The following is a 14,059-nucleotide window of genomic DNA, read 5'->3' on the forward strand; positions in this document are numbered from 1 at the left end:
CCAGCACATTTCTACAGCAGGTAGTGAAATCCTTATACCACATGACCAGCAAGTCACTTTATACAATTCTTCTCAAATGCTGTTACGGAAAATGAAGATATCAGATGGTAGACACAGAAAACAAAGCCAAGACGTGCCCAAATCAAAGGAGAGGGATGAGATAATGCTTTACTGGACACTTCAGTGTACTTGTGTATTGACTGTCAGCTGTTTCCAAGATGCAAGTCTGGAGCCTAGGAAGGGTATTCCCAGACTAAAGGATAAAAAAACTGGTTTCAGTGAGGGGCAAAAATCAGTTAGAGATGGGAACGGATTTCAAGAATACATGCCAAGGGAAAGACAAAACAATAAAAGTATTTTTTCAGGAAAGAAATGTATCTGACAGCTGAAAATTTTATAACCTATTTTGCCTCTTTTTAGTAAAGAGTTGTAAGAGAAGAACAGTAGAGTTTAGGCATATGGGGGTTTACTTACTGAATGCCTTTTTCTGATTGCTGGGGACCTTTTGATAGGCTAAAACTACCGCAATATAATTCATCATGTTATCTTCAAGCTTGGCATTTTCTTCTTTTTATGACAGATCAGAGGAACTGAATAAATGGATATGCTGCAAATGTATCTTCTGTGCCCATAACATTTTAGAAGATCTATTCTACATACCAGTGATATGGAAATAAGAAAAAAGTTATTCTCTGATGAATGAGCTGTTACCTGAATTACTGACCCAATCTAATTTGTCCATGAGAGTTAAATTATAGAATTTATCCTTTTTAGTAAGCAACACTTCTAATTTTTCTGATTAAATATCACCTGCAGCAGAATCTGAGTTTTGTCCTTGATTTGCTATACTATAATTTTGTTAAAGATATCATCATGGGGCTGTAATGTTTTGTCTGAGGATTCTGGTATCATGCTCTATGGCATTTCACTTGAAGAATGATTTGCTCTTAATGTCATATTCAACCTTTCATTAGCAAAGGTCTCATAAAGATTTGTTTCCTTGACTACCCCATGAAATGTAATTCCATAACTGTAAAAGGAGAAAAAAATCTTTGACACCGGTGTATAATTAATAACATATCACAGAAAGAACTCTGTTTCACAAAGTGCTGTCAAGGATCTGCTTGTGAAGTAAAAACATGCTTTTCTTTCTGTGCAGGTGATTTGTAAAAGAAATGCAGGATGATTGCTTTTCTTCCTGGTACAACAAGTACTAGTGTTGATCTCTAATGTTTCTTCATGGGGCAAGCCTGCAATGGCTGAGCAGGGTATGTCACCATGCAGCACTCCAGCATAGCACTGACAGCTGTAGGGGTTTGCTCCTAATTTGAAATAATGCCAACCTACAGGTGTAAAAGTACATTATGATAAAATCTGCTTACCCCTGCACCTCCTGCTAAAGGGCTTCTTGTCACAGTGTCATCTCGAAATATTCCTGAGGTTTTCAGTTCAGTGCATGTCCTGTGTCTAACATGAGCTCAGGGTAAAGGCACCTGTCACCTCTCATTCAGCTTTTTCTAAGTGCAAATCTGAGCAGAAATTTAAGTTATAACCTTCACCTAAATTCAATGAATGCAAACAAACCTGGCCCTAGGCTGGGGAAGGGTCCTGCCATTCCTGGCCTGGGTTCTGCTTAGATGTGCTCTTTGATATAAAATATGGATGAACAGAGTACCACTACACAGGCTGATTGCTCCTCTAAGCAGGAATGAGCTCATCTTTTTCAAGTGCTTAAGAATTTGCTCCAGGCACTGGATATCTTTTGTGACAAAAAGTTTTTCCCCAGTTTAGAAGTGATTTATTTTGCTGACTTAGGACCAGTTCTTTGGGAAACCAGCAGTGCTGAGGATCAGTTGTTTATAAATGAGCATAATCAGTTCATTACCTAACCCAAATGACAGCAGGACAAACTTGTTGGAAGCCAGAGGGTAGTTTTACTTGCCATCAACTTCCCTGGTGTCCTACAGCTTGCAATAGTACTTGAAAAATCAATCAGCATATTAGAAGCCTTTCTAAGCCAGCTAATCATCTTCACAGCCTGTGCTTTCTCCTGGCACTAGAGATGAAGTTGACAAAATGTGCTTACAGTCTTTCCTTGTACCTATCATCTCCTACATTTCACATCAAGGGTATGCCTTGCCAGGGTAGAGTCCTTCCTGATAATAAAATGCTAAATAAATTATAGCTGGAGGGAATAGAGATGGTGTTGACTGATGCTAATTCCCTGAAGTCAGTGTAATAGTATCTTCTGAGGCTGTGTTAGTGATGGGAGGTTGAAAGAATAAATGTTTGTTTCTGGAGGAAAAAAGAAAAAGAAAAAGAAAAAGAAAGAAGTACAGGATTAAATATTACACCTCTAGTGAGCAAAGAGGATTCTGCTGGAGGTACATGCCACTTGTGATAATAAAGGAAAGGTCTTATGATGTTGATAATCCTTCATATCTTTAGTACTGTTCTGTGAGCACAAAATATACAACCAGAAAAAGAGAATGTACTAATTCATCTTTCTCCAGCCCTCTCTTGATTTTCACTTCACAAAAGTCATTTTCTTATCTCAATGAATTCTATACTCTCTCCTGTACAGATGAAATGAAATAGTTTTGGATTCTGTAGATGCAATACTATTTCCAAAAACTACTTGTTTTTATTTAGGAAAACAAAATAATTATGAAACTGATGATCTTTAGTGACTTGGGCTAAATACTATACACTGACTACCAGCACTCTGCTTGTATTTCCACCCTTCCCTTCCCTTCCCTTCCCTTCCCTTCCCTTCCCTTCCCTTCCCTTCCCTTCCCTTCCCTTCCCTTCCCTTCCCTTCCCTTCCCTTCCCTTCCCTTCCCTTCCCTTCCCTTCCCTTCCCTTCCCTTCCCTTCCCTTCCCTTCCCTTCCCTTCCCTTCCCTTCCCTTCCCTTCCCTTCCCTTCCCTTCCCTTCCCTTCCCTTCCCTTCCCTTCCCTTCCCTTCCCTTCCCTTCCCTTCCCTTCCCTTCCCTTCCCTTCCCTTCCCTTCCCTTCCCTTCCCTCCCCTTCCATCCCTTCCCTTCCCTTCCCTTCCCTTCCCTTCCCTTCCCTTTCCCTTCCCTTCCTTCCCTTCCCTTCCCTTCCCTTCCCTTCCCTTCCCTTCCCTTCCCGCACCTTCCCTTCCCTTCCCGCACCTTCCCTTCCCGCACCTTCCCTTCCCGCACCTTCCCTTCCCTTCCCTTCCTTCCCTCCCTCTCCTTCCCTCCCTCTCCTTCTCTCTCTCTCTCTCTGATAAACGCTGTCTTTGCTATTTCAATTTATCTGAAATGGGAGGTAAACAACTGGCATTTTAAATTGGATCTAGTAAAACCTAGGAAGTCCTTTGATATTTTCTGTAGGCAGTGGATTTGGTTAGATAAGACCTAAAAGTTATTCATAGATTTGCTTCTTGATGATCTTGGCCAAGACATGTCACTCTTCTATGCCCTGTTTTTCACATTCACAGGTGACGCCAGCTTTTGTGAAGGACTTGGAGATGTGAAGGACTTCGAGATGTGAGATGTTCTTCTGCAGAACACCTTTCAGGCTTACTCTTGTTCTTGCTTTCCCTGCCATTGCAGTAAATTGGCAGATAATCACAAAGGACTGAGGCCCTTACAAGAAATAGAAAGGTCAAAACCACCTGCCTCCCATACATATTTCTGCTTTTTCATCTTTGAAAACAACAGATTTTTCTGTTCCCAGCTAGTCAGTACGGTATCCCAAGGGGTTGTCCTGAGAGACAGAAACCAAACCAAGGAGATCAGGGTGAAGAAAATGGTTGAAACCCTCAGGTATCAGAAATGCATATCAGTGGCCAAGAGAGAAGACTTATGTTAAGAAGGAGTTTTGCCATCATGCTACAGAGACAATGTTGGAAGTGAGAAGTGTCCATTGTCACTTTACAGCTTCCTTAGGTTGCTCATAGCTGCAGAAGATGTCCTGAGAGGGAGAGACAGAGCAGAACAGCCACATGCCTTTTGGAAAAATTGAAAGTAGTTTCCAGAACAGTCTCTCACCTATTCATGTAGAGCAATTTGTGAGTGGCTGGGCTGCCTCAGGTGTCTCTTGGGAAGAGGAGTGGCAATCACCAACCACATTACAGTGGAGCAACAATGGGAAGTGAACCTCTGTTCAGAGAGTGAAAGACTGAGGATGTCTGAAAGCCTGCATGCTCATGCTCATGTTCCCAAGTTATCCAGGAGAATCCATTTATTTGACTGCAAAACTCATGAACCTACTCAGTCTGAGCTTGTGTAGTTCCAACAGGTGTTAATGTGTGTGGATCCTATTTCCTATCTGGCAATATTTTTAACTTGGAATATGAGTATGAAGAGAGTTAGTGAGAAATTGACATCTTTAGCACAAAGTGCCTGGAAGCATAAAACCATGTAGTCTTAAGTCCTCCTAGAAATGCATTTTTTCAACTGCTATTTTTATGAATTACTTGTTTCTGTGCCATTTATGGTCATTTCCTTCCTTAGAAATGTTATTTTGCAGTTGTTTAGTCCACAAAGCACAAACCTTCTCTGGCTTCTGCCTTAACTAACCAACCAGTATAAATTTCTCTTGAAATTCACAGCTGTCTTCAGTGAATGTGAGTAAATGAGCCTGCCAGGTTGAGCTGACTCTAAACTTTCTTTTCTTTGGGATGCAAATCTTTGTAAGTATATTTAGGTCATCTCTATTTGATTTTCATGGGACATGGGGGAAAGGGAAGAAACTTCTTCTTCCATAAAGGAAAGAAAATGAAAAGATGGGCTTTAAATGACTCTTTTCAAAGTCACTATCAGAGTCATCACATTCCATTCAAGAACCCAAGGATGCTGGGCTTCTGTTATTCTTGTGTTTGTGTGAGAAAAAAGTTTTCTCACCATTGTGTTCATCTTTCACCTGTGATTTAAACCATATTGAGGTTGTGACTGGTAGGTGTCATAAGAGACTCATGTGCAATCTAGTCATTGGTTCAAATTCCAAAGCCAATCTGCTGGTACTTAGATGTTTTTAATGCCTGACTGAAATTGTTCATAAAATTCCTCACCACTTCTCATATTCTTTACCTTCCTGTCCTGGATAGCCAGCAATCTGCTTCTTTTAAAATAATATTTCCCTCACACAAGGTCTCAGAGCACCACTTAAAACTATCCAGCTCATATTTAATTCATATTTGGATTTCCCCAACTGGAGATGCTTAAGTATATATTATGGCCAGCAAACTGGAACCCCTCAGATATCCAAGAGCTGGATAAATAACTCTCAAAAACATAGGACATAAAGTATTTGCTGCACCTCCTAGTCATCCTCCAAATCATAGGCAGAGGCAGAAACAGGATAAAAATCAGTGCAGTGCTCAGAAAGTGCAGCATTTCAGACATGATCATCCTTAACACAAATCCCTCTTTACTTCTGGTTTATATAATAATTTCTTCCAACTTTATGGCAGAGTCACACACCTGGCCTGCCTTAATGTAAATGAAAAATCAGACTTTGATGTGTAGTATCGTAAAAGTTCTATGGTAAAATTTAGTTGTAAATTTTGTACATTTTATTGTAAAAATGTAAGAGTTTTCACCTTGACAGATGATAAAATGTATAATGCACTGTGTGCAGAGGGTTGGTGCTGGCTTTGCAGAGATGGGAACCAAAGCTGATACCATCCAGCAGTCTGTCTGTCAGACTTTGTAAAAAAGACATATTTTAGGGTGTTTCTGGGTAATAAGGTCTCCTGAGTTCTTTGCAGCTGGATTTCTGTGATCATGTTTTCAACAACATTGAAAGTGCAGATGGGGGAGGAGAAATGGGTGCAATTTTCATTAGCAGGTGGGTTTATTAAGGAGCTATTATTAGGCACCAGTTCTTCCCAAATGAAGATACCATTAAAAATGTTGCTTATGGCATTAAAGGTAAAACTGCAGAACTAACTGCAACCAAAAGATTTAAAACTTCAAAAGCTTTTTAAATATATGTTGCTTAATTCCAGAGAGGATCATATGGAGAATACAGCTGGATTGAGATCATATAAAGGATTTCTTAACTTGTGGTTGGGATGACTTGCATAATCTACTTGAAAGTGCTGTTTGTGAGCAGCAGGACCATGGCAGAGCATGCTCCAGAAACTCAAACGAGTGTAAGGGAAAGTGAAGATTACTGATATCAACTGGAACTAAATATCATAAAAAGTTATTTGATTGAACAGTGCTGTGACAGAATTGCACTGCAAAATGTGAGGACTCTGCTTAGTCTTTTCCCACATCTTAATGGAGAAGAGTTATAAAGATTAATTATTTAGGCAACAGCCTGTATATTCCACTTCTTAACCAGTGCTTACAAGATTAAAGAAGTTTTCTTCACCTGAAGACATTTACTGAAGTGGAAGAACAGGAGTTTTATGAGGAGTGACAGCAAAATTTTATCTCTGTGCCACATTCCTCTACTGTTCCATGTGTTTAGTCTTGCCCAGTTTAATACAACAAGCTCTCCCTGATTTCAGGATTGCATTTTTTAGCACTTAGCCAAATCAGAAACCATGGTTCATATTTCATATTTATCTTTCACATTCTGACATGACAGAAGTTTCAGTTGGATACCAATTGCTGTGATCAGAAGTGTGCTTTCAAATATTTTTAAATATTTTATAGATTAGCACCCAAAAGGAGGCAGAAACCTAGAAGAAAAGTAACTGCTACCTCAACTTCTTTTCTGTGACTGCTGATGAATTAATGATTATCCTTTTACATCTCTTATGCCAATAGCAGGCATGAAAGGCTATAACATCCAGGATACCCAAAAATGTTAGAAAAGGGAGGTCACAGTGGAGTCCTAGGTGCAATGAGCAGGGACCAGTGATTGGGAGAGGGGGAATTGTGAATCACCTGTTAGGGCAGGGATTAACTCATCTCCTGGGAGCATCCTACGTTATCTGCAGGCAAGGGGAGCAAGGAACCACTGCCTGGGGATCTTTCTTTTCCTACTTGTTGAATGTGAGCCCACCAAATAGTCAAAATGTGTAGGTATGTGTGCATATACATGTGTGTGTATACAGAGAGATGGGGTAGGGGAGAGAGGGAGAAAGTAAACACATGGTTGATATATTTGGATTTGTATAAGGGTAGAGAAATAAAAAAAATTGTTTGATTTCAGAATGACAGACTAAACAAAACAAAACAACAACAACAAAAAAATACACACAGCTGTTCCTCCTAAGAAGGAAAGGGAGAGAAAGGTATCCACAAGCCCAGTCCACAATAAGCTGTTTATTCACCAGACCAGCTGTTATTTAACTGTCTCTGAAGTATTGAGAGCTCTTGGAATCCTCTGAAAATCAAAAGGTTTGACTTATCTAGCTCAGACACAGTACTTCCTCATCTTTCTCCTTCAATAGAGCTTCCATTTGACATTTGTTTTGTTTTGTTTTGTGCCTTCAGTTTCAATATTTTGGAAAGAAAAGCAGTCTGGAGTTAAGTGGAGTACAGAGACTGATTGATCTTCTTCAAGCCTCTAAAGCTATCTTCAATGTCTGTCATATTAGTGGGATAAAGAAAGGCACAGTGCTCCACGGGACTGGTTTTTGGTTTTTCTGGGCTGTGCTCTGAAATAATTTCTCAAGGATTTAACTAGATGCTGAAACAGCAATTTAAAAATTCTTTGCTTTGATCTGAAATACCTGATAAAAACACCTGGATTTTATGGAGTCCCCCTGTCTATGTTTCTATTATTTTTATTTCCTTTACCAGCCTTAATGGCTCTACTTTATTTATCTTTTGTGGTGCATAGGTAATAAATGTTGGGCTACAGATGAAGACAAAATCCCAAAGTGATTTGGGCAAAAGCAAAAAAGCAACAAAGGAAGAGTGGAGAAAAAAAGCAACAACCTGAGACCAAATGTTATTTATGCTTTTACAGTGTTTAAACATCTATTTAACAAATATCAGCTGCAACCCAGCTGTAATTTTGCCCTGCTGTTAGCCAGTTGCAAAAGCTCAGTCCCCTATTCATTGTTAGCTATTGAAATAGGACTCTGAGATAAGAACAAAGACATTTTCAAAAATTTGTTTATTAGTAAAGGCCGGTGCCTGTCCTGTATGTTACTATAGACTGTACTTAAAATCCACAAGAAATTGTTCCCCCCAGTCCAAGCTTCTCACCCATGCAATTGCTACCTGAGATCTCTGGAAGTTCCAAACTGTCATTCTTTCCTCTCTAAACATTATCCCCACATTCCTTTGTAATTTTACTCCTAACAGTGAGCACAATGTCCCAGCAGCATTAGCAAGGAGCCAGGGGTAGCACCAATGGCTTTGCCATTTCTTTTTGACATCTTCAAGCTATTTTGAATCAGTGGTGCTGTGTCTTGCAGTGTGGAGCCCACAAAGGCTGCAGTGTTTTCTTCTTGCAGTTATTAGTTGGCCTGTGACAGTGACATTGATGTTGTGGTGGCAGACACATGCAAATTGGAAATTAATATACTGAGCTTGATAGTTACAAAAGAATTTAAAAGTCAGATCATCCAAACTCTATTACATCATTTAATAAAAACTGAGTGGAAATATCTAAGAAGAATGAGAAAACATTGGATTACCTTATTTAAATTTGATACTTAATGAAAACATAAATTTTTAAACCCATGGAGATATTAACTAAATTAACCAGAATTATTTTAAAGGTTCAATTTACTCAGCTTGATCATCAGTCAAGGCAATCTCTATTTAAATTGATGGAGCTATGTCATTGTACATAGCTTGAGCTCTTCATCATGATAACTTTTCTAAGCATAACTGCTTTTAGAGCTTGAGGGTGTTTTTTGTGACAGCTACATACGTGTTTTTCCAATGACTTAAGAACCATAAAACCACATTTAATATATTAAAAAGAAAAAAAAAAGCACTTATGATAACTTACCATTCTGTAAAGTTTATCCTCCAGATCCTGATTAATTCTTTGTAAGGCTAGGTAATTGTTTTGTATCCTAAAACAAAGATGATATCATGTAACTGAATGCATTGCTTTTCATGTTTTTTACCTGTATTTCACATCAGTACAAAACCTTGGCTTGCACTACTTGAATTCTATTTGCTTATCACTCCTGTTACCAGTCAGTGGTTGCCTTTGAAATGCAATTACCACCTGCTTCCTAAGCAAACTTCCAAACTTCTTTGTCATATTTTCCTACTATATTTAGCAGCAAATTCCAGCAGGAAGTGAAGATAGTGTTGGTCATTCTGCACTTGTGTGCAGACACACATTACAGCCTAGGAACTTGCACAAGGTAATTATAGTTTTACATCAGGCTCAAGAATAGTATGTAAGAGAGGAAGCTTGAGCTCTAGGCTTAGGCAGCACAAAAAAAGATTTATTGTGAAATAGCAGCAGAATCCTAATGACTATAGCAACATGTGGGCATCAACATGTGACTTAGAAGAGAATATTTCTTCTTTCAACAAAAGTTCAAGAAGTTGCCTATTTTTTCCAGGAAGTATATTTAGATAGCTTAGCTGAGAAAAGATGGGTATTTATTTTTATCAGCACTTAGGGATTGAATTAACTCACAAAATGAGGCTTCCCTACTTATTCCAGAGCAACACACCAAAGAAAAGTTTCAGCCTGCACATCTTTATGTTACTTTGATGGTAACCTTGGTATTGTAATCAATAAGCTGCACATCCTGTGGGAAAACCATTGGTATTTTGGTAGTAGCTGTGGCTTTCTTTCTGCAGAACCTGAGGAGGATAGGTCCTTGTTCATTAGTACCCCTCATCTCAGCATAATGTCTAACAAATGTAAAGCAAATGTTAGAAGCTCAGCTGTGAAAAGCTATATGACTGTACTGATCAATAGGTCAAAGCATTTTCAGCAGTAAGGAGATTTTAGGTAATGTGCAAGTGTTTTCACTGTAAAAGTGAACTCAGATGTAATCCACATTTATACAGCAAAATGCACTTCCTCTGAGAAGTCTGGATCTGGGTGTATTTTTTGTGGTTATCAGGATGGGACTGGGATTAAAGAAGTCTCTTTGTTTATCATTTGGTTAGGAGTGGCTGCTGAAACTGGAATGAAGATCTGTTTTCCAAACGCCATAGCTGCGAATCAAAGGGTCCAGCCCACCCCTTCTTGGCAATGTGATGCTTATCTCAGCTTCTGTTGCCATGGAGATTATCTTTCCAGTTAAATGATCAGAATTCAGGGTGGGCCAGTGGCTTGCAGTGCCCCTCTTAAAGGATGCAGAGCTCTGGCTGGGGCTCCCAGCATTGCAATAACATCTGCTGCACGGACCTGAGAGGGGATGTCTGTGCCAAGGACATCTGCTCTGTGGATATAAATAATGACATTCCCATGGGTGAACCTCCTCGGGGTACCAAGGGTCAGCCCACAGTCAGGACAGTCATTTCCAATATGCATTGCAAGCCTGGGGGAAGTCTCAATGTTGCCTACATTTTACAGAGCTCCTGAGCAGAGATCTCCTTCCTGGGAGGAGGATCTGTGGTAAATAGTGTTTGCTAAAGTGGTGACCCAAATGGGCTAAAAATCTCTGAGACTTGTACTGTGAGGCTTGGTCAATACTCCCCAATTCTCCTAGTGCTATTGTGCTTGTGTCCAGGTGACTTAAAGGATTGACTGAATCCAACAATTCTCTGCATTGTCCATGCTCCTCACAGCATTTACCACTAAGCCTCTCTATAGACATCGATTTGTGCAGCTCTAGGTTTACCTGGGATTTTCCCAGCCATTGTACTGTCAACACAACAGAGACAAATCTCAGCGTACTCTGTACCCATCTTTTTGTGGTACAGAGGAAAGCAGAAATGATCTTAATACAAAGAGGGTTGCCTGCAGCTATTTAGCACAAATATTTTGTTCTGCTGGGAAGGATGCATGCCATGATGCAGGAAGAAGAGATTTAGAGAAGTAAAATGGTGCCTTCTGGCTGAGCCCAGAAGTGCCCCAGCATCTTCTCTGTCATGCTTTATATTTTTTGTCTAGTAAAGCACAATATAACAGGTTAAACTTGCTTTGTACCCAGACAGTTTGTGGTTCAAGTGGAGGTGGTGTAAAAGCTGATTTAAACATTAGCACCTGCAATGCCCTAAAAGTTTCCATGGGTTCAAAAGCACTTGCATAACTTCCTCAAAATAAAGGGGAGAAAAAAATTTGGTTCAGGGCTTTTCTGGCCCAGGTGCCCCTGAACCACAGGCTGTTCTGCAGTGGTTACTGATGTGGACAGCTCAAGGGAACACTGAAGGTTCCCTTCCCACAACTTTGAGACCATGAATTGAAACAGCAGTGATTGCTGCTTGGATAGCAGACTTATCATGGCAACAGTGGGTTTGCTCCTCAGCGTCTGTTTTCAGTTTTTCCTCTTGATATGGAAGATTGAAATGTTAATTATCTTTAATTATTTTTCAATGACAACACTTCCATGCCATACATAGTTGTAGAGGGTTTTGCAAGAGTTTATCACAATCTGCTTCTCGCTTTGTAGCTTCTTTTGCCTTTGCCCATCAAATTTTTGCCTGTTGTATGTTTAGGAGAAAGTAGCCCACAAAATCTGGCTCCTTAACACATTCATTTTGCACTGAGAAAATGACCACCTCCCAGTACAGTTAAATCAAATCTAAAAAAAATCCATGGTAAGTAGGAAGCTGGGCTTCAAAAAATGTTTCTATTGAGAACAGTATGCAAAGGTAGTCAAAATAAGCACAAACACATATACATGTACATAAGCACATACACATGCACGTATATGCATAAACCCCAAATTGGAAATTCACTGTGCCAAAAGAAGTGTCAGCAAATGTAGGTGGCAAGGAGAGAAATGGACCCAGAAATACATGGAAGAAAGTGTTAAAAGGATAAATGAGGAACAGAGTCAGATCAATCTTTAAGCAAAACTGTAAGATAAAGGGAAGGGGAAATAAAGAGCAGGGAAAATTATTCAAATTTGAAAATGATCTGATGAGAAAATGGTAAGTTAACCTTGTTTTCAAAAAAAATACAACCAGATAGCCTGAACATTGTGAAATATGAAATATTTTAACCTTGTAAATCTGGCTTTGAAAACAAAACAAAGGATAGGCTTTACTATGCTGCAAAACTGCTATAAGGATAAACTCATGTGAAGTGATAATCTATCCTCAAGTGTTGATGTATTTTTGTGTTGTTCATGTCATTAGGAGATACTCATGTGACTTCAGGTGCACATATATGCATCCATTAAACAAATGTTTAGATTCTTGACCAAATAAGGGCCTAATGAAAAATATTCTGACCATATTAAACACGTCAGGTGTCTGTGCTCTAACCCACCATACAACAACTCCTCCCTACGGCTGCAGATCACCACTCAAGAGGGAGTCTGCAAAAGCCTCTGTTTCTCTGTTTCCATGCAATCTCAAGCCCTCTTAAGGCCATGAAATACATCTAAAGTAAAACTTAGTCTTGGGCTGACTTTCTTTAAAGAAAATGATTTCTTCTAGAGTGTTAGCTTTGAAAAGTGACTCTTGAAAGAGTAGCTTCTTGTTAAAAAAAATTCTCTCTCTGTTATCACAAGTTATACCAACATCCTTATGAAAACAATAGTTTTTCCTCCAGGATTCCTGTTCAGAACACCCCTTCAGTCTGTGAAATGCTTTTGGTGAAATAATTATATGTGTGGGCTAATCTCAGTGCTAAATATATGCTTGTATGAGTTTACTTCTCTCATGCCTTAAAATAACTACTTTCTGTTAAAAGATAGAATGGGATTAAGTTGTTACCCAAGGCAGGGTCTCAAGGAAGAAACCCAAAGTGAACCTTGGAGTCCAGATGTGGAATCCAGATTTGGATTTTGAATTTTTTTAGATTTTAACTTAGAAAAAGCTGTGCTGACCATGTCAGGTAAGGGACCACTGTGAGGAACATGAAATCCCCTCTCTTTTCAGTCACTTTTCAAAGCTGAACCTATGCTTTACAGTTACTATTTTCGAATCTAGTTAGCACTGTTCTCCCACAGAGAAAAAATAAAGAGGCCATCTCTAAATGTTTGTAGAGAGGTTGAAAACTTGACTATTGAGGCACATAAGTGACCTCCTCTCTTGAGTAGAAGTGGGGAGGCCTAGCAACAGCACAGGCAGTTCTAGATAAATCAAGACAAAGACTTTCAGGAAGGATTACAAAAGGATAATCATTCAGCTGCTTGGAAAAAAGAATTGCACTTCACAGAAAAGGAAATTTAATAACAGAAATGTTCTCCAGTGTATGAGAGGGATCTTGTTACACAGGGCCTATTCATTTATGGGGGGGATGAATTTCTCTCCCTGTTCAGTGAATAAAGGAAGAGACACATAATTGAAACTAATTCTACTTTGTTTTTCTCACATTGATTTTCCTCTGTGACATGTTGCTGACAAGCTTTTGGATGACAGGTTTTTTTCAGACATTATTCTTCTCCAGGCTGACAAATCTAGATGTTCAACTTTCAGGATGCCTTGCTATTCTCAATAGAAACATTTTTAAAGCTCACCTCGTAAAATATTTTTGGCTTCCATTATGATATGTCTTCAGGGGAGTAATCACCTGCCTGAAACATAATTTTTAATATAAGTTTTCTTCATAATATGGTACAATGTTCCATTAGAATACTGGAAAGTCATTTCTGCTAATGTGATGTTCTGGTATGAGTGCTAGACTTGGCTTTGAGCCCTTGGCCTGAGTTTCAAAGGGTGCTTAACTCATTGATGCCCAGTGCAATTGATAAGAGGCTTTCTCCTGACTAGGAAGCCCATCTGTTTTAACAGAAGTGGGATGCTCAGCCCCTCTGCTGCTTTGTGGCAGCTGCCCAAATTGATGCTTCAAGAGAAAAGAGTACCAGTGTTCCCTTTCCTGGAATGAAATGAAGCAAAACTATACCAAGAATGAAGTTACTTTTAGTGGCTCTGCTCTAAGTGAAAAGATAGGAAAAATATTGTTGACAAGAGAACTATATGGAGAACCTCCAGACTGCTCCTGATAGATGTGTGTAGATTTCAGAATCACCACGACACCTGTATATTTTAATTTCATTTTGAGAAGCATCCCCAGTTAGAG

The 14,059-nt window shown here is 39.3% G+C and overlaps 1 protein-coding gene across 3 annotated transcripts in view; it reads right to left on the bottom strand.

Annotated features, from left to right (window-relative positions):
* The window catches only part of BEGAIN (brain enriched guanylate kinase associated), a 156,576-nt gene that overhangs the window by 43,786 nt on the left and 98,731 nt on the right, over positions 1-14,059 (bottom strand). For all 3 annotated transcript variants that reach the window (XM_088057850.1, XM_088057849.1, XM_088057851.1), the window contains 2 exons: positions 13,497-13,553; positions 8,900-8,966 (listed from right to left, as the gene is read on the bottom strand). In XM_088057850.1, coding sequence (XP_087913976.1) covers positions 8,900-8,966; positions 13,497-13,553 — 124 coding nt within the window. The remainder of the gene's footprint in view (positions 1-8,899; positions 8,967-13,496; positions 13,554-14,059) is intronic.

The sequence above is a fragment of the Pseudopodoces humilis genome, chromosome 7 (assembly GCF_049639895.1).
Source record: "Pseudopodoces humilis isolate 2021_Gansu_Grassland_sample_001 chromosome 7, ASM4963989v1, whole genome shotgun sequence".
NCBI classification, from domain to species: domain Eukaryota; kingdom Metazoa; phylum Chordata; class Aves; order Passeriformes; family Paridae; genus Pseudopodoces; species Pseudopodoces humilis.